The sequence below is a fragment of the Ictalurus punctatus genome, chromosome 25 (genome assembly GCF_001660625.3).
Source record: "Ictalurus punctatus breed USDA103 chromosome 25, Coco_2.0, whole genome shotgun sequence".
NCBI classification, from domain to species: Eukaryota; Metazoa; Chordata; class Actinopteri; order Siluriformes; family Ictaluridae; genus Ictalurus; species Ictalurus punctatus.
In genome coordinates, this window is record NC_030440.2 from 12,617,098 (window position 1) to 12,637,560 (window position 20,463).

A 20,463-nucleotide genomic window follows, 5' to 3' on the forward strand; every position below is an offset into this window, starting at 1 on the left:
CCTAAGCAGAAGATGTGTATTCATTTATTTTTAGCACAAACCTTTTTTTGAGAGCTTAGGACCAGAAGTGACGTTGTTGGTGAACGTATATACGTCAGCGTTGACTAAGGGTTGCTAGTTCAAGTTATGCACAATTACACACCTTACTATGTCCCTGTCTATGAAGCGGAAGAGCCAGAGGGTGTGTTGAGGGAAGGGGGATGTTGGGGGGTGGGGGGTGAACCAGAGGAAGGGGCGGGTTGTTATAAGAGAGGAGAGAGCGTCAAGGCAAGCAGTTGAACAAGGCTGTGTGTTGGACACTGCTGCCTCACTTGAAGAGTCAGTGTGTTTGAGTGAGAACGCAACGACTTCCTCAGCACCGGAGTGCAGGTAAGGCTTGGCACGTCTTTTTCCTCTTTCCTTGTGTGTGTATGTGTGTGTGTGTGTGTGTGTGTGTGTGTGTGTGTGTGTGTGTGTGGTCAAGATCTAGTTTTAAACAGGCTTTCCAAAGTGGTTATATATTGCCCAACATTGTTTATTGTTTATTTTGCTTTAGTTTACTCAACATTATCATCAACACCAAAGAAAGCATTGTAATTGATATTTACAGGCATGTTGACTGTTTTTTTAGTCAAAGGAAATTCATGATCATTGCAGTGCTTTTCAAGTCCCATGTGACAATTTATAATGACTAAGCAATTCCTAATTCTTAATTCTCAATTCTTAATAAAGAATATATTAGTTATTTTAGTTATCACATCCTGTTTTATCAGTATACCTTTTCCTAATACCCTATATATATATATATATATATATATATATATATATATATATATATATATATATATATATATATATATATATATATATATAATTTCTTACATGGATTTTATGGAGTTCACAGAAGCGGTTTAAAACTTATGACTGGCTCAGTTTTATTTTACATTTACTCGTAAAGTTTCTTTGCAATGGTGAAGAAAAACGACTAAAACCATGCAGGCATCAAGAACTTTGCTCTCCCCAAGCTTTAATCTAAAACACCTTAGTGGCTTTATACACACACGCACACACACACACACACACACATATATATATATATATATATATATATATATATATATATATATATATATATATATATATATATATATATATATATATATATTATCTTCAATCATGTCTAATTTTACAGACAGGTTTACCAGTAAGTGTTCTGCTGAAGCTATGACTGATGAGACATAACGCAAATGCTCTGATGGGAACCGTTTGACTAGCATCAACCTAACAACATAGAATGAATTCTTCAGTGCTTCAGTTTCCATCGTGCAACTTTTGTATCATTTTCTCTATTTACATTCCAAATGAACATTTTTACCCAACAAGTAACACCTGCCTTTACTATAAAATACTACAGAAATTCTACACAGTCACTACAAAATAGTTAGAGGATCTTAATCGTAATAATATGAATCCAAAATAATGCCCACAACTGTGTAAATAATTTATGTGTTTAATTATTTGCTGATGAATTACCAGCAATTACATTTCAATTATTCAGAATACAATGAATTACATTTTAAAACCTGAACTTTGAGAACTGAAAGTACTTACAGACGAAAAATGGACCAAAATCTAGGGTACTTTAAAGTTTGTTCGATCTTTTACTATTACTTTTGTCATAATCCTGACGCAAGCAACATTTTATTTTCCATTCGACTGAACTGAAATGCCCAGCTGTAATTTCTTCCTCATCAGAAGGCTAAGCATGCATATCGTCTTGCGCCAATCAAGAGTGTTTTGGGACTGCAGTGTTTGTCGTGGTCTCGGTACTCCTAATTTGGTGTCATTTATTAAATGTTCCATGAAACCAACGTAATATCTCTAAGCATGACTAGCCATGTTTAATTGTATTCAGTTTAACCTTCATATACATACATTTATCTAGATATTATTTCATAAAAATGCTTAGGAAGTAATACTGAATACAAGTAAAAGGCTCTATTCTGAAAATGATTTGATTTTAATACCCCAGTCATGTTTTGCCTCGTATTCCAATTCTCCTTTCCATTAGGAGTGCAGTTTCTTACAGTGGCTGCTTTTAACATCTTATAATTGGTTACATCTGTCAGGAAATTAATGCTTGTACTGCAAGTAAGCCACGAATCAAATGAACTGCTTAATGTGCACAATGATGTTCCTCTTTCCTGCTCATGTAGTCAATATGAAATCAAAGTGTGTGTTTATTAAAGTGTGAGTTTTAAAATATGCAACATGCAAATTGTAAGTGAAAGGAAGTGCACACAGACAGCAGGAGGAAAATCTCTCCTTAGATCCATTCATAATGGCAAATATGCATGATCAAATGTTTAAGCATTTGATGTGCTCAAGTACTGATGCTATATCACATAATCAAATAATTCCTGAGTATTTTACATTTTAAATCACCGTAAAGAATCGGTCGCATATTACACCTCTGACCATGAGGTTAGCCTTTTCTGAACTTACACCATCGTGAGTTTTTTGAAGAGCATGTGCTATACTGAAGCGATGAATTTGAAATGTGCCATTAGTCGTCGCTTATCTGCATTTGGATATAAAACTTGAACTACACTGGCCCTTCATTTCGGTTCAAAAGCAGCAATAAGATGAGAAATTTCTCACGACGAGACAGATTGAGTTCATATCCATTTTCCACTAAAGTCGAGCCTGTAGAGAGTGGTGGTAATTTCATTGAGTTTGTAAGTGTTTTTTTGGAAATGTCTCCACCAAAGTCCATTCCTTAAGCATCCATTCACTGCCTTGGATTGCTTTACGATAAAGTCCCTCATGGGCACTGGGAGATAATACAATAATTGCTACTTTCCTAGTGGAGGCAGAGTAAAATCATCTCCACAGACGCCATAGCTTTGGGGTATCAATGCATTCGCAATTAAAGTGATTGAGCTCGTGCGTCTGCATCTGACTGAAAATGGTGATGACATGACGAGAGTCCTGATGATTAGCATATAACGCCATTGCGAAGGGCAAAATGAAATTGCTGAATGCAGCAAACATGTGGGCTATTACATTACTATGTAATAAAGTTGGAATGAAGTGTGTTTTATTTAATCTTCTCGTGGGCGGGATGGTGATGAGGGGTTGGATTTGGGGTGGTGGCAGGGGACATGGACAATTAGAGAGCTACCCGTGCTTCTACGTATACAGCGTCAGACATCATAGTGAGGACATCCAGATTTGCTTATCTGTCCCCAGCCTGCAACATAGTGCAATCAAATTGGATGGGCAGATGGATTGTAGCCTCAGGAATGAAAAATGGATCTAGCTGTTTACCGTGGAGTTGATAGCATCAGGTGGGTCCTCGATGGGAGAACGGCAGTGGACTGCTTTAATCGGATTAGAATTGCCTCAGATTTATCATTTCACGGCTCTTCCCTGAGGGTATGTGAGTGGAGACTCGCAATCTCTCACTGCAGCATGCAGCCCCATACAAACACACCGCTACATTAATGAGGAATGGTGTCAAAACCCTATAGAATGCACCCAATTTTAAAACTATAACCATGGGCTGTACACTGAGGTCAGCTGCAGTATATGTAGTCAGTGGCCTCATCCTACTGGAAATTTGGATTATACACTGCAAAAATTTTCAGATCCTAGCAAGTGAAAATATATATAGTTAATTTATATAGTATTTCCCATTACAGACGTACAGTTAAAATACACCATATATATGATTATTAAACATATTTCTAGACATGTTTACTAATTTTAGGCTTTAGACTATCTTATTCTATTGGCAGATAATTTAGCAAATTTTTATAGAAAGTATTATTTGCCAATAGAATTTGAACTTTTAAAGCTTGAAACGATTAGGAATTAATCCAAATGGTATTATAAATCTTATATTGGCTTTATTGTAATCATAATCGGAAATACTAGATACACTAGACTATATTCATGATATTTTGAAAGTGAAGACCATAGATACTTTTCTGATAGCTATCTTCAGTACTGTAGAGATCTCTAGTAAACTGTAATATGAAAGTGTTATTAGAACATATATGTATAATAACTACAGAACAATAATTAAAAAAAAATATCATTAAAGTAGTTAAGTACTGAGAGAAACATTTGATGGTCTTTTGTCTCTTTGGATGCAATCATTGGTCTCACACTGCCTGCTTTTAATTTCCCGTATTATCTCTAAAAACCTGCTCAGAGAAGAGTTATAGTGAGGGCGATTAAAAAAGAAAAAAGAATTTCCATCATGCAACTTTTAGAAAATTAATTGAGCTGCATTAATCGTGCGTGAGGTTAAATTGGCTGAAAAATGTTTTTGATCACTCTCCCATCATAAATGGCCTCACCTCGTACAGTATATTATAGGCCTGTAATCACTGCTTTACTTCTGTTCACTCAATAGAAAGTTTAAGAGGAAAGATTGTAATTTTTTTCCTTTTTATCCGACTTTATTACAGTTCAGAGGTTGATTTTTGGTTAAAGGTCGATAAGAAGTGTGTGAAGCCCTAATCTCATCGTGACTAATGTGTGCTGGCACAGTGACTCAGAGTCGTTGTTGCTCCCAGTCTCTCTCGCTCTCTTTCATTTCCTCTTCATTATGCCATACATGCTAATTCAGACATCAATTAAGGCCTATGATGAGTTTCGTTAATGAACATTAGAACGGGGGAAAAACAGATGGTGAATGTTTAATTTTGCCTTCTATAACATAATGTGCTAAGAAAGAGTAATCAGCCTGTGCTATAGGGTTATAAAAATAAAAAGGAGTGAAGACTGATAATCTCCGAGTTTCTTCATGGTTAAAGATTTGAACCAGGGGCAAGAAGGTGTGCAATTAAAGCTCAAGTTCTAAAATGCTACATCAATGTCCTTCTAATTCTAACACGTTGACCTTGGGCAAGACACTTCACTTGATAGCTCGTCTGCTCCAGGCTGGAGATATGCACAATTAAATGGCATATGGCATACAATGTCCTCTTCAGTGCCTCATTTGATCAGATTTGTCCTCAGTGGCAGTGCTGTGGTTGTGGTTGTGGGTAGATAATTGAAAATAAATAGCATCATGTGGATTATAATATAAATAATTACTTTTACACAGTATGCGCTGTCATTTATATACATCAATGCTGATGTATATTTAAACTGAGGAGTGACTGTATATCCATATACAATGAAATAATACAAACACTATAGATATTTTACTATACTGGTATAAAACCTTTCCTCAAAACTTACTACGACACTGACTGCTTTGATATTTATTTCTATGTTATTTTGTTTTAAATAAGAAAGGCTAGACGTGATCCTCTTCTAGCTTCCCTAAGCAAGTAATTTAATACTGACACTGCTGCAGCGCTGTGGTCCTTCAGTAACACCATGAGGTTTTGAGCAGATACTATCAAAAACCCATGAAATTGGCTTCAACAGTTATCGCACCGTGAAATTATCATGCCATTCGTCTCTAATGCAAGCACGTACTTCAAATGAATCCAAACGCAAGCATGGGTATTAGATTCAGAAGTGAAGTACAACATTTTGGATTTCTCATATAGAGTATCATCTCAGGTGGTAAACAATACAGGCTCATGACTAGAGTGTACTGTAAAACAGATTTTTTTTTTTTTTTTTTTTTTTGCATGTAATCCCTAATTAACAAGTAAGGAACTATCCTATTTCAGTGTAGGGGTTCAGGGAAACACCAATGAATAGTATATGAGCAGGATATTATCACATTGTATTACATGGTCATGATACCTGTGTGTGAAAAACATTAAGTCTGATGTGTCATGCATTGTTTAACCCTCATCATCTATAACTTAAAAATGAATGTTCTAACAACACACATCTCTTTTTACTGTTTATATTTTGAAATACCTAATGTATTGCACATACCCAATTGTATTGTATGTGCAGTATCCTCCAAACACTCCTACTCTTAACAATCTTGCTCCTTTATACCTTACGGAGCTCCTATCCTTTCGTAACCTCTCTAGAACTCTAAGGTCATGTGCTCAAGCGCTACTAATGGTTCCCAGATCTAGATTGAAGCTTAGGGGTGATTGTGCTTTTGCTGTGGCTGACCCTTTGCTTTGTAATAGTCGGCTTCTACATATTAAAACAGCTCCTACCTTAACTATTAAGTTAAAAACTGATTTCTTTTCTTTGGCATTTGACCAGCCGTAGAGATAGTTTTAAATGTGTTATATGATTGTTGTGTAATGATACAATATTAGGATTCTTATTTTTCTTCTGTATTCTCCCAAGGCAAATGTGTGCACAGGTTTGATTCTAAATAAGAATGGCTAGATGTGAACAGGGACTAAAATTACTTTTTTGTTTGATATTTTTTAACCAGATTTTATTTAAAATGACCAAGAGGTATGTATACTATGTATACAATGCCCTCCACTAATATTGGCATCCTTGGTAAATATGAGCAAAGAAGGCTGTGAAAAATTGTTTTTATAATTTAACCTTAAAGTTCACAAAAATACTCTGCTCTCATTGATATCAAACAAAACACTGGTTTAACCAAAAAAATAAATAAATTGTTAAATATAGGTGTGCAAGGTGGCACCCTTTTGGTCAATACTTTGTGCTAGCTCCCTTTGCCAAGATAACAGTTCTGAGTCTTCTCCTATATTTCCTGATGAGGTTGGAGAATACATGGCAAGGGCTCTGAGACTGTTCCTCCATACACAATCTCTCCAGATCCTTCACATTTCAGGGTCCACGCTGGTGGACTTTCCTCTTCAGTTCACCCCACAGGTTTTCTACTGGTTTCAGGTCAGGGGACTGGGATGGCCATGGCAGGGATGGCCTCAATTTTGTGGTCAGTAAACCATTTTTGTGTTGATTTTGATGTATGTTTTGGATCATTGTCCTGCTGGAAGATCCAAACACGGCTCATTTTCAACTTTCTCTCACAGGGAGTCAGGTTTTCATTTAATATCTGTTGAGATTTGATAGAGTCCATGATTCCGCGTATCCTAACAAAATGTCCAGGTCCTCTGGTAGAAAAACAGCCCCAAAGCATTAAAGAACCACCACCACATTTAACCGTGAACATGAGGTACCTTTCCATATGGCTACCTCTCTATGTGCGCCAAAACCACCTCTGGTGTTTATTGTCAAAAAGCTCTATTTTGGTTTCATCTGACCATAGAACCTGATCCCATTTGTTCCAGTTCCAGTAGTTCGAGTAGTGTCTGGCAAACTGAAGATGCTTGAGTTTGTTTTTGGATGAGAGTAGAGGCTTTTTTCTGGAAAGCCTTCCAAACTTGTGGTGATGTAGGTGACTTCGGATTGAAGCTATATTCCATGGTCTTACATATTGTTATGAATGAGTAAGGGAATTAGGCCTATCTCTTACCTCAAATTTATAAACCTATGAAACAGGAAGTCATGGTTGATCAAGTCAGCAAGGTGTACCATTATTATTATTTTTTTTAAATATCAATGGGAATATTCTTCAGACATATTTTTCTCATATGAATCCATAGGGGTGCCTATAATTGTTGCACACCTATATTTAACAAATATATTTGTTGGATAAACCTGTGTTGTGTTTGCAATTGTTTGATATCCATGAGAGCAGAGTATTTTTGTGCTTTTTTTTTTAAAAAAAAGATCAAAAAGTTAAACAATAAAGACAATTTTACAGCCTTCTTTGCTCATATTTACCATGGGTGCCAATATTAGTGGAGGGCATTGTATTTGTAAAAATATTTGCAAAAAGTTTTTTTTTTTTTTTTTGCGTGTGTTCATTAGAGATACTGAGCCGAATAAAATTGATTTTTCGCATAAGTGCTAGAACAAATTAGCTTTTTAATGACTCATTTTTGACTTGACTCCTATTTACACTTCTATTTGCTCACTTTTTTACTTAGCGAATCCTGCGACCTTTTACACTGCACTCCATTCTGGGGTTTTTCCGTGAAGAAGCCATGAAGACACCACTTTGGGTCCTGCTGTTGTTGAGTTTGTGTGTCCCTAGTCGTAGCGAATGCCAGGGAGATTGTTTAACCTGCGCACTTCTCCTGCCTCCACAGCAAACTTTCAACACCCTTGTGAGTGATGAGTTATTCTCTCTCTCTCTCTCTCTCTCTCTCTCTCTCTGTCTCACATCACATTTTACATTTCACACACTGTCTGTGTAAGCACCGAGCAAAAGGTCTAGTTTTGTTACTCAACAAAATCCTGGGCTGTTTCATGTAAATTAAATTACTCTTGCTTAAATGCTCTTTAATCAAATTCCTAATGGGTTTGAAGATGCAAAAAACTGTGCCTGAGTCAATTCAGTTAATATATGCACATAATTGGCTGGAGAAAAGTCTGCCACTTATGTGGACGGTGTTTAGTGGGTGGCAACGTGGATTTTCTCAGGCTGGGAAGACATCACGTTATCATTCTTTCATTTCTCAGCTACACACATGCTCACATTGGACTACCTGCTGAATACATGAATGCGTACAAAAATGTGTGTACACATCTGTATATCTATCTATATCTATCTATATCTATCTATATATATATATATATATATATATATATATATATATATATATATATATATACACACCAGACATACTGTATGTACAAATTCTTCCATCCAACACACAGTCCCACCTGGCACTGAGAATCCTCTGTAGCCTGTATTTAATTTGCAAGGGGTAATTAATTTGTGATCAGAGCTTTCTGCTGTATGGAGCTAAATTTTTTAAATAGCCTTTCCCAACACAAGTGACGATTTCTATTTCTTAAGTAATAGACAGTTTGCCTCATTTGGCACATTAGAACCCTTTCCTACACCCATGAGCAGTGTCACAGCCACTATGTGGATTGATACGGTATCACAGTATGGCTGTACCTTTTAGTTCTTATCATTGCACTAATAATGCTATTCTAGTAAAGTCACATTTGTCTAACCCGCCTGTGACATGATGTCTCGGCAGGTGTGTTTGCTGGAATGTGAGGCCCAGACGTTCCCAGCTCATACCTGGGATCTCTGCTACCAAGTGGTGAGTCTAAACCCAGCCGCATTGCCTACACATGATTTATTGAAGCGTACAGAAGACGAAGAAAAGCCTCTGGCCGTAGTGAAGATGGAGGACGAGGGCGTGGAATACTCAGAAGCTTTGGAGCGATTCCGCCACATGGCTCAGGTGCTCAGCAGTCACGAACCCTCCGGGGAGGCACAAAAATCGGATCAGTTTGGGGAAACCTACGACCTGGGGCTCGACTCCGGTATGGAGGACGAGGAGGAGCAAGACAGAGTTGACAAGGGGGAAGAGCAGGACCAAGATGGGGATACCGCCATCAATCTGTCCAAACGCTTTGGTGGCTTTATGAAAGGCCGCCACGGCTTCCGTAAGCTGGTGAGCTCTGGGAGACCCCTGCAGAAGCGCTACGGTGGCTTCATCGGGATCCGTAAGTCAGCCCGCAAATGGAACAACCAGAAGCGGGTGAGCCAGCTGTTGAGGCAGTACCTGAGTCTCACCGCACGCACGGGCCGCTCGGGCCGTTTCGCCAACCTGTCTGCAGCTGCAGTTCGACAAAAGAATGAGGTTTAACCACCCTCCAGCAGGTGCTGATCTCTCCTCTAACCTCCATCATGTACCACATCCAAGATGAGCTAAAAGATATTAAGAAAATTGCATCCAACAAGGAATGTTTTCTTTTCTTTTGTTTGTTTGTTTGGTTGTTTCCACGAGCTCATTGTGCTCATTAATTCAGTAATCAACAGGCTGTTGGTTTGGAATTTCAGCCGCTGGCTGAGTTTTAACCTTGGCAGAAATAAAAGCGATGCACTGAAACTTACATTGAGCATGTCCATCAGTATCATCTCTGGATGTAGGAGGAATCGCAGAGAACTGTGGTCGTTTGTCTGTCCTCTGAAGAGTTGAATGTCATGAATGGAAAAGCACTTTATCTATTTTATCATCCTGTCTTGCACACTGTTGATCACACTCAATAAGGGTTAATTGCAAACAAGGAATGACTCAAGATGTTTTTTTTTTTTCTAGGCTATTTTTTTTAATCCTATTTTTGATTTAAGTCTCATTACTACTCACCAAGAACTTTTGATTTGCTTGCTGAAATCAAAATGAGTCATTATCATCAGATATGGTGCACCACACATGCATCATGTGAACTAAATTCCCCAGAAATAAATGTTTCTATCATCAAATTGTACATGTTAACGGGTTATAATAAAACTTACTAACATATACTTAACACTGCTATTAAGGTGAGCTGAGGTGTAGTCAAGATATTACACATGTGACCAATTTATAACTATCTGTTCAGCACTATGTGTTGGATAGGGAGCCATTTTAGATCCCCATCTAGAATACTACTCCTTGGAATCTAGTTGAGCTTACATTAAATCAATGGAGCAATGCTGCCCTCTAGAGCCACCCCCCCACCCCCACACACACAGATTTTAGATTTAAACCAGCCCTGATATAGATCGATTTTGTGAGTATGATCATAAACAGGGGACATATAATAGATGATCTCTGAGGTGAATAATTCATCTCTTTATTGTTCCCATGTACATTAGAAAATAAAGCTCATGGGAACAATAAAGAGATGAATTGCCTTCTCTACACTTCTATGCTGTTATATATATATATATATATATATATATATATATATATATATATATATATATATATGGTGTACCAAAATTCTTCATACATATGTTTGCCTTCGTCGTGTGTGATGTGCTCGCCATGTTTCCTGTTAAAGTCCATCGCAACCTTGCGACAGCTTCCCGATCCAGCCGTGAGAATGATTTCCATACGTTCTTCTTTTGTCAAAGGCGTTCTTAAAGCCTATCTGAAAATATATATACATAATATAAACTAAGACATTTGGAGATAATTTTGCTGTAGTGTTAATTTCCCCTACATGCATGCATGGAGATTTTTGTCATACCCTTATATATAAAATTCTCATTCAAGTATTCCTTTTCTATCTTTTTTTTTTTTTTAAAGAATAAAATATATATTATTTGATAATTTTTCGGGAAAGTGGTCTGTTAATAGGAAGAAAAAAAACAAACAAACAAACAAGGAACTGGCATACAGATCTCATGTGTCCATTACAGTATTCTTTGTTTATGTCATTTTTAGCTTTGTGGAAAATGTATACTGCAAAACACATTACATTGTGACTTTGTGAAAGGATTCGAACACATCTTTCAGGTATTCAAAAGTGATCTTTTCTTTTCCAGCTGTCTGAATTGTACATAGAATGCAGATAAAATATCAATAAAATAGTTTACTATTTCTCTTGTGGTTTGTCATGCAACTATCAGCGTCTCCATTGTGCATATTGTATAAGGTGTGTGTGTGTGTGTATATTGTAAGTTGTATTTGAATCATTTTGAACAATTAAACAATTTCCTGTTCTTGATCCATAGTATGTGGGTATAACAACAAATTCTTGAAATCTGTCCAAGGTTTTGACTTCATCAGATTAAAAACCAAAGTAAACAAACAAAAACTTGGGACTTGCAATAGCACTTTGGTAATCAATCATAAGTTATAGCTGCTCGCCACTTTTTTTATTTCCTTTCACTTGGTAATATCTTCTCTAAATTTGGTGTGAAATGTCACTGTTACGCTGATGTTTTATGCATCTCCAAATCCTGATTCCATTCTCCCACCTGCCTGTCTTACTAACTGCTTTCACGAACTAAAAGTCTGGTTTTCCTCTGACTTTCTTAAACTTAATGACAGTAAAACTGAAGTACTACTTATAGGCACTAATTCTATTCTTTCTAGGTCCTGCAGTTTCTCATTATCCACTGATGGTTCTTCCATTTTTCCTTCCCGCCAGGTTAGGAACTTGGGGGTCATATTCAACAGCACTCTTTCTTTTGGAGCACACATCAACAGCATAACCAGGTCTTGCTATTTTCATCTTCGTACTATTGCTCGCCTCCGTCCATTTCTCAACGCTCGTAGTACTGCTATTCTTGTTCATTCTCTCGTCACCTCTCACATTGACTACTGTAATTCTCTTTTATCTGGTTTGCCACACAAGCTTCTCAGTAAACTCCAGCGGATTCAGAATTCTGCTTCTCGTATCATAACCTTCTATACAACATTACCCCAACCCTTCAACAGCGCCACTGGCGCCCTACAAACTCCGAAATTGAATTCGAAATTCTCCTCCTCACTTACAAATCTCTTCATCACCTCGCTCTACCTTACGTTGCAGATCTCTTACAGCCCTACAGCCCTTCTCGAACTGTCCGATCCTCTTCATTGGGTCTCCTCCATACACCCTCTGCTCATCTAACCACCATGGGACATAGGGTCAGTTAACATCTGTAATTCAGACTCGTTATCCCAATTTAAAATCAAACAAACTTACTTATTCAGAATAGCTTAGCCTTCATGATTACTGTCTGCACCAAATCCAGCACTTTTTGTTTTTATTACTCTTACGGTTGTCATGTTTGTAATTGTCGCACTCCTCTTTTATGGTTTTATTGACATTGTTATTTATTCTTATTTACTACTCTGACATTGTTATTATGGCTACTTCTTGTTCTTGATGTATGGTGATCTTGAGTGATTTGAAAGGCGCCTTAAATAAATAAAATGCATTATTATTATTATTATTATTATTATTATTATTACTTGATTCGGAAACGCTGTTACTTGGACATAAGTCAACCACAAAAAACTGTTGAAGAAAAACCTAATAGATAGAAACACAATGAACAACATTTTTGAACACATTTCAGGCTATAAAAACAGCAAGAGAAAAAAAAACATAATACAAATATACCAAAACTGACTATATACCAAAAGAGAAAAATCTCAAGAGCGGTTGAAGTGCACAACTGCAGGGGAATGGAAAAAAAATTCTTGCTTTATAGGTTGACAAGAAAGACAGAGGGATCAGGACTGTACCACGTCACACAGCTATCACCAGAACTCGCGTCACAGAAAAAGATCATAAAAAATACACTTCAACTCCTTTTGGAAAACAGGTACAAAAGGTAAAAAGAGGGATTCCCACCATCCTCTACAGTTCCAGGAGTAGTCCAATGTAAGAAAGGAAAGACGGAGATTCTTGCTTGCCTCAAAACGTTGTATTTTTTTTTCAATCGGGGAAGCGCTGACAGGCTTTCTTCCAGCAACACGCGGTGCACCACTGATCCCTGCGCTCCACACCGTACACCTTGCGGCACTTTTTGGCCTCGCCTCGACCTTTCCTGAACAGACACGCATAGGGAGAATGGATTAAACCATTAAAAGATTATAACCACAGTCAGAAATTGCTGAAATGACATCATGGCTGGTGAGTCTGAAACACGTATATGACTGTTTTGCATTAGCAAACACTGGTGTGCTGCTTGCACTGATTCTTTATTGGGGTTTTAATTGTTATTCATATTAACTATAAGATAGATGGATGGATGGATGGATAGAAGACTAAAAAACAATGACTAAACATTACAGTGTTTTTTTTTGTATTAGTTAACACAATGAATAGTTATGCACATACAAACAACATTTCAGAATGGAGAGCACAAACCGGATGGAGCAGTAGCCTCTGGATGGTGATACACTCATGGTATGTGATCTGGTGGGAACGCTGTTCAGCTGTAGCCACTGCTCACCCACGCTGATGGAACGGCTTCGTGACATGCTGATCTGTGAGTAAAGAGACGGTGGAAAGTTTTGACAAACCCTGCAGCAATAAGCACTTCCACTGGGGCTGGGTGATTTTTCATTTCCATTTCCTTCATCACTTCCCAGAATAAGCGGACAGTAGCTTATCGACACTATGACTTTTTGTTGCATATCTGAACTGGTTATATTTCGCTGATTGATGGCCACATACAAATGCTGAAATGAAATAAATGTCATGAAGTGTAATAGAAACTAGCAGATAATTCATTCATCTACATTTATCTTCATTTAGCTTTATCCCGGTAAGAGTTGGGGTGGATTTGGAGCTAGTCTCTGGAATACTGGGCACAAGGTAAGAATACACCCTAGATGATATGCCAGGCCATGACAGCGCACCTCGCACATGCATTCAGGTGGCAAATTTGCCATCTACCTAAATTTGTAGGAGGAAACTGAAGTACCTGGAGGAAACCCATAAGAACTTCCACTCTAGTACCAACCAAAGCGTACAATCGATCCCCAGACCCTGGAGCTGTGAGTCACAAATGCTTCCGGACTGCAAATTTTTTTTTGTATATATCAACAAGCAATGTTAATAATGTGTGTAAACAGTGAGGCAACAGCTGTGTCTACCTGAGGTCTGAGCTGGAGTCCAGCTGAAGTCCAGTCACAGGAAGAAGGAGAGTCTGGGGATATGGTCACCTCATCGGGGGCACAAGCCTAGAGAAATGAAGTATAAAAATGAGAATTTTTGTCCCTGTTGGGGATCCTTTAACAATTCTGTTTAGGATCCTACAACAAAGTTTTAACCTATGTGTAGAGTAATAGAGCCATGCTTTGTTTAAAAAAACAAAACAAATCTATTTGGTCTGCACTCATGTAAATGCACTGTTAAAAGCTGTCATATTGCAATATTGTATGTTCAACAAAGTGAGTTCAAACATAAGAGGTACAGCACTTGTATCACCTGGTAGAGATGCTCAGTGTGAATCTGCCACACACTGCTGGGGGCAGACTGGCTGAGAGTGCTGGAAGAGGACGGGGCCTCTCTGGAAGTGGGCTGGCTGGGAGTGGAGCTGCATGAGGACCAGGGCCCACTGGTGAATGACACAGAAGGAGATGGAGACATCGGTCCCTCTTCCACTGAGGAAACCTCGCTATAATAAAAATCTTCTTCTCTATGAGATTGCTCTGGTCCACTGTGTATGAGAAAAAAACACAAATCCTGATTACTGTGTACTTTATATTTAAGACCTTACAGATTACAGTATACACCAAAGGTACAGCTATAAATTAAAAATCTGTAGGTCCAGTTGCATAAAATTCCTTCCGTCAAAATGTCTGGATAAGCAAGTAACACGAATGAATCATGAATACATTAAAGACTGGCTCCTGGTTATAAATAAGACAAGGATCTGCTACAGCTATGGAGCAGGTTCATGTTTAGAAAACCATAGTCTCTGAATTACAGTTAGTTTTTTCATATATTTATCAGCTCTGTTAAAGTATTTAAAAATTTTAAAATACTTTGCCAGGTCTATGTCCGGACTGCGGTCCACCAGTTAACATCCTCTGGTATATACTAAATATATGAAGTACTCTGTACACTTCTTCCTGCACAGAAAAGCTCACCCCAGATGGAGAATGCGAATGTGACGTTTCATCGCAACCCGTGACGTCAGCACTTTGCTGCAGCCAGGCCACAGGCACTTATACGCTCCCCTGCTCGAAATCTGTCCCAGACAGAGAAAAAGAGCTGAGTCAACCTGCTAAGCATTTTCGCACAATTTGCTGCAAAACGTCATCACTCTCACCTTGCACCGCCTGGTCTCCGGCTCGTCACGTGCTCCCAGCTCCAGCTCCATGTGCAGACCCTCGTCTGCCAGCTGTCCCATGCTGCTGTCTGTCTCTGTAATGGATGGCGATGGAGCAGGACTCACACTGCCATGCTCCCAGCTCCAGTAGCCGCTGCTGCCACTGTCCGACAGTTCCCCTCCACCACACTCCATATCCAGTGGGCCATCTGGACAGTACATATGGAGAGACTGAGACATTGAGATATTTTTTTTGGCTACAGGCACAAGTCAGCAAGAAATTGGGCATATAGAGAGTATTAATGAGTAGGGTTAGGCCTGCAGTGCTGGATTTCTCTTAGCTCAATCTTTATATACATTTATATACGTCCCAACAAATCATCATACAAACCCATTGAATAAAATCATTCATATGTCTGCTGTTCTGCCAGCTTGCCTTTTTTTTTTTTGATGACTTACGTGATAGGGGATCTCTCTGTGTGGGGCTCTGGATCACTGGCCTACTGGCCAGACTAGTGAGGACCATCGCAGCCATCATCTCATCCATTTCTACTGATTCAGGACTCCTTGTAACAGAGGAGAAGTGACAACAGAAAGCAATAAAAAGATATAAATAAATGAATCTACAAATAAATCTGAATTTCAAGAGTATTCCTGATGAGTATCCCAACTTACATAATAAAAAATGGTTTATCTTATAACACAGCACTGTTAAATGATCAATTGTGATTGGTCAGAAGGTGTTGATTACCGTTGCAGAACAACACAGCTCTGTCAGTAGTGTTGGCCGTGGTTAACATCACAGGGTTATATAAACGTGCTTGTTGTAACAAGGTATCATTTCTATACTAGCGTCTCATTCATGGTGGAAGCTCCACATATTCTAAGACTAATAGTAAACAGATTTAAAAAATGGTATTTCATAAAGACATGTAATAATTGATATGATGAAGATTTCTGAAAAGAGACTTCTTTTTTGTTTTTTTAACATTTATGAAAGGAATCTTGGGTGTTTCAGGTGCTTTGTAGCAGTTTCATTTTCTGCCACAGGAAATTGATCAGGATAGAGGACGTTCCACTGCCTGTTTTTTAAATTTTATTATTAACTTCAAGAGAGAAAAGGACTAGATAAAGTGGTACGGGCAGTGCTGTTTATTGCTGCTAAAATGTAAGTGATAATAGAAACTAACTTGTCTTCTGAATATTCCACAACATTAAAATGAGCTATAAGTAGTTAATAGTGCAACACGTCATTCTTTAATCAATTACAAATTGTAAAAGTTGATAAATCGCTGTGGTAAAAAAGGAATAAAATACTTTGGCGTGGCATCACAGCACCCTATTATTGATTCTTTTCCTATAATGGTGTTTCTTTCCTTAAATGATGGGTACAACAGGGTTATAAAGTTTCCATGAAACAGGAGCAAGTGCAAAATTACATTCCCTTAATATGATATCTTGAACAAAAGTACTTTCTTGATCTCCAAGGAAGAATTCAGGCACTATACAGTAGCTGTCGAACACGGGACCTCAACTACGTACAATGACATCAGTGCACAAGCAAGGCAATAGATAACATTGAATGGAGCGTTCACAATCAGTGTGTGTAGGATGATTTATTGGATTTAGTGTTAACACACAGAACATTCACATGTGGGCCAAATAAAATGGAGTAAGATATAAACCAGCTCGGATTCTGAAAGTTACCGGTACGGCAGGTCACTGGAAGAGTGTAAGAAAAACAGGGTGTTTGATCGCTCTGAATTGGCAGACCACACTTCCCCAAGATCCGGAGAGGACTGCAAGATGGAGTTCTGCCGGTCCTTCCGTACGTCTGCGTTCTCTTGAACACAATGTCTGACCTGCAGAGAGTTGAAAGAGATCATTTTTGCTCTGGGGTCCCAAATTAGGACACAGCAAATGACTCATGGCATCAAAATGTCAAATGATGATAGTGTTAAGTTGGAATGCTGATATGTACCAGGCCTCCCTTTTTTCGCCCTGTTGCCGAATGCATGGCCCTGAGTCCTGCCTGGGACTTCACAGCTGCCATGTTGTGCCCTACCCTCTCTCGCTCTCTCCTAACGGGCCGGACCAAACAGTAGTCTCAGGCGCTCCAAAAATCTGAAACCAGAGAAGTATTATTATACATGAAACACGTGCTGAGAGACACAAAATGGCTGATAATACAATAGGCTCATTACAAGCACTGGTACAGCCTACATGACTAAACAGTGCACACTACACAGTACACACTACACTCATGTAATGCCAGCTGGATGACTCAGGATCAATTCTGCAGCTCATACTAATAAGTATACAAGTCAGATTTTATCAAATAGGAAGGATTCGCCCAAACCTGCAAATATAATTCACGTGGATTAAATCCGTGGGGTTTTTGTGTTATAAAAAGAGACAACTAGGTCTTCGCAAACTGCACGAGACTGTTTTTTTTATTATTTTTTTTTTTTAGGGCAACACACCCCCTCAGTGAGCCTCTGATGGACTCAGGCACGAGCTCGGGAGAAGAACCGATCAGACACCGGATCAGACACGGGATCAGACTCACACCTCCATCTGTGTATACGCGTAAATTAAAAAAAAAAAAAAACAACTGAAAACAAATCGTCTTTATTCTCTTTGGATGTATGCGTTGTCCGACATGTGACGTAACCTGGCGGTTTCAGGGTGTCCGCGCAGACCGACTCCGTGCACAGACTCCGCGGATCAGCCTCCGCACTTTTCCCCGAGCCGCTTTCTACTGGGCGTTTAACACCGACCTGTAAACAACCCGCCTATAGTGGGCGTGTCCGGTGCGCTGATTGGCTGAGCGGCTTTCCGCACGCGTACACGCCCTCGCTTACCAACACTTGACGTGTACAGACACGAGTTTCCGACTGGGGCTCTGTGCTGATCGGCAAAAAGCGTGCAATCCAATTAAAGAGTGCAGTAAATGAACGTAATTAACAAACCCGTTCTGCATGAAGCGCACAATTAACACCAAGGTACGAGTGTGAGTAATCTAATCTAATCACTAGTCCCTGACCAAAGAGAAGTGTTCTAGCCGAGAATCACGGTTGGATTAAAGATCTGACCTGTCTGCATACATGCATAACACAGCACGTGCACAAGCCGGTGCAAAAACATTACAAGATTAAATTAAAAATAAAAACTAATGAAAAAAAAAATTAATTAATTTAAAGCGGGTTTTTACCTGGAGTGTGTTTTCCCCGGTAGAGGAGCCACACTGGCTCTCTGGGAGCGCGCGCCTCTACACAAGGCTGTGTGTGTGTGTGTGTGTGTGTGTGGTCAGCAGTGCCGCTATGACAGCTGGGTATGCTATACACGCCTTGTATTATTTTGCCACGTGTCATTTTTTTAGCTACGACTTGACTTTTTGTGTTTAATGGGCAACCCAGAGAGTCTACACATAGGCCTAGTCTATGGGTCTCACACAGGCACTTGTTGAAGTTATTTCCGAATACATGTCGGAGACTTCACCTTTTTTTTCTGCAGTCCTTCAGAAGCAGATTAAACAACCATTAATGTTAATTCTAACACATTGATCACCTGTGACATTTAAAAAAAACTTTCTTAACGATATCCGAATACTGCACTTAGACATATTCACATATGTTTGAAATAAGAATTAGTATACTAATTAGAGGCGTATGACTGGACATCAGGTGGGCACACTCTAAATACTGTTGGGTCGAAAGAACAATCTGACTGGTAAACCAACTAAGGGTTAATATCAAGGCTGGATTATCCATATGTGGGATTGGGCGAGTGCCCTGAGGGGTTCCAAATGATTAAGATAACAACTAGACCATTGAAATATTTTTCATATTTTCTATACATAATTTTTACTGGAAGAGATATAAAAACAGATACAAAATTAACAGTTAATACTATATGTGTGTGTGTGTGTGTGTGTGTGTGTATATATATATATATATATATATATATATATATATATATATATATATAGAGAGAGAGAGAGAGAGAGAGAGAGAGAGAGAGAGAGAGAGAATATGAAAATATATGCATGTAAATAATTGCAATTTGGTGTATGTGCCCCCGGCCCCCCAGTTGAGTCCACAAGAAAAAAAAAATCTGACAAATTCAAAATGGAAAAAATTCACCATATCTTCAAAAAATAAATACATTTATGAATTCTTCCAAAAAATTTAAATATCTGACCTGAAGAAAATGATCAGTTGAAAAATAGTCAGCTTCGTGTCACTTCCTGAAGCATCATTTTAATTGAAAATAGAGCTCCAAAGTCGGCTAAAAACACCCAAAAACCTCTGCGACCTCTTTCTCAGGAACTGTAGATCACAGCGGCCCAGGGTTCATGCCATTTGAAAGCTACTGAAGAGTTCTTTTTATAACATGGTTATGCAACCATATTACCTATAATGGGTATTGTTCTTTGTGTTCCATAACTTTATAAGTGCAGATGATTCGTAGTGATGCTGCAGGCTCTACATGAAAGAACGCAATCATGTGACTAGCATGTTCTCTGTACAGTACACTTTAACTCTATGGGTCGTGCAGAATGTTCCCTCTGGTGTTCAAACAGTGAAATTCCATTAAATGCCTAATTATTGGAATGCTGCACTTTGTTTCGTTTTCTGTTGTCTGTTATGATTGAGTTTGGTTCATGATTAAACTTTTTTAAAATTTAACAATGTTGACCCAAAATTGGATAAGAGGATGTATCTCGGCTGTACTGTGATCAATCGTAATGAAACTTGATAAGCTTCATTAGCAGCATGATCTGAGGGTCCATGCCGAATTCGGGAACAGTGCCACCTACAGGTCATGAGATTGAAAAATGACAGTTTTTGTTCATAACTTCTGAATACTTTGACAGAAAATTATGATCGATGGTGTCTACAGATTCATTGGGTCATTGGTGAATCCATCGATGCTAAATGAACAAAACATTTAAGACAAAATTGATTATCTTTCTCTTCATTTATTTA

General features: G+C 38.5%; 2 protein-coding genes across 3 annotated transcripts; one reads left to right on the forward strand and one right to left on the reverse strand.

Moving 5' to 3' along the window:
- The first annotated feature begins 263 nt into the window (after positions 1-263).
- On the forward strand, positions 264-10,232 carry pnocb (prepronociceptin b). Its single transcript, XM_017455574.3, has 3 exons — positions 264-369; positions 7,890-8,069; positions 8,955-10,232. The coding sequence occupies exons 2-3, from the start codon at positions 7,947-7,949 to the stop codon at positions 9,570-9,572; spliced, it is 741 nt and encodes a 246-aa protein (XP_017311063.1). The 5' UTR covers positions 264-369; positions 7,890-7,946; the 3' UTR covers positions 9,573-10,232.
- Positions 10,233-11,096: 864 nt separating this feature from the next.
- On the reverse strand, positions 11,097-18,774 carry znf395b (zinc finger protein 395b). Of its 2 annotated transcripts, none has more exons than XM_017455381.3 (10): positions 18,687-18,774; positions 17,454-17,596; positions 17,180-17,334; positions 15,932-16,038; positions 15,473-15,681; positions 15,291-15,391; positions 14,626-14,857; positions 14,292-14,378; positions 13,561-13,679; positions 11,097-13,237 (listed from the first exon to the last, which is right to left on the reverse strand). In XM_017455381.3, exons 2-10 carry the CDS (start codon positions 17,523-17,525, stop codon positions 13,126-13,128), a joined length of 1,194 nt encoding a protein of 397 aa, XP_017310870.1. In that variant the 5' UTR covers positions 17,526-17,596; positions 18,687-18,774; the 3' UTR covers positions 11,097-13,125. The 2 variants fall into 2 exon arrangements, with proteins under 2 accessions (XP_017310870.1, XP_017310869.1); XM_017455380.3 differs by lacking the exon at positions 18,687-18,774 and adding an exon at positions 17,832-18,214.
- Between the last annotated feature and the right edge of the window lie 1,689 nt (positions 18,775-20,463).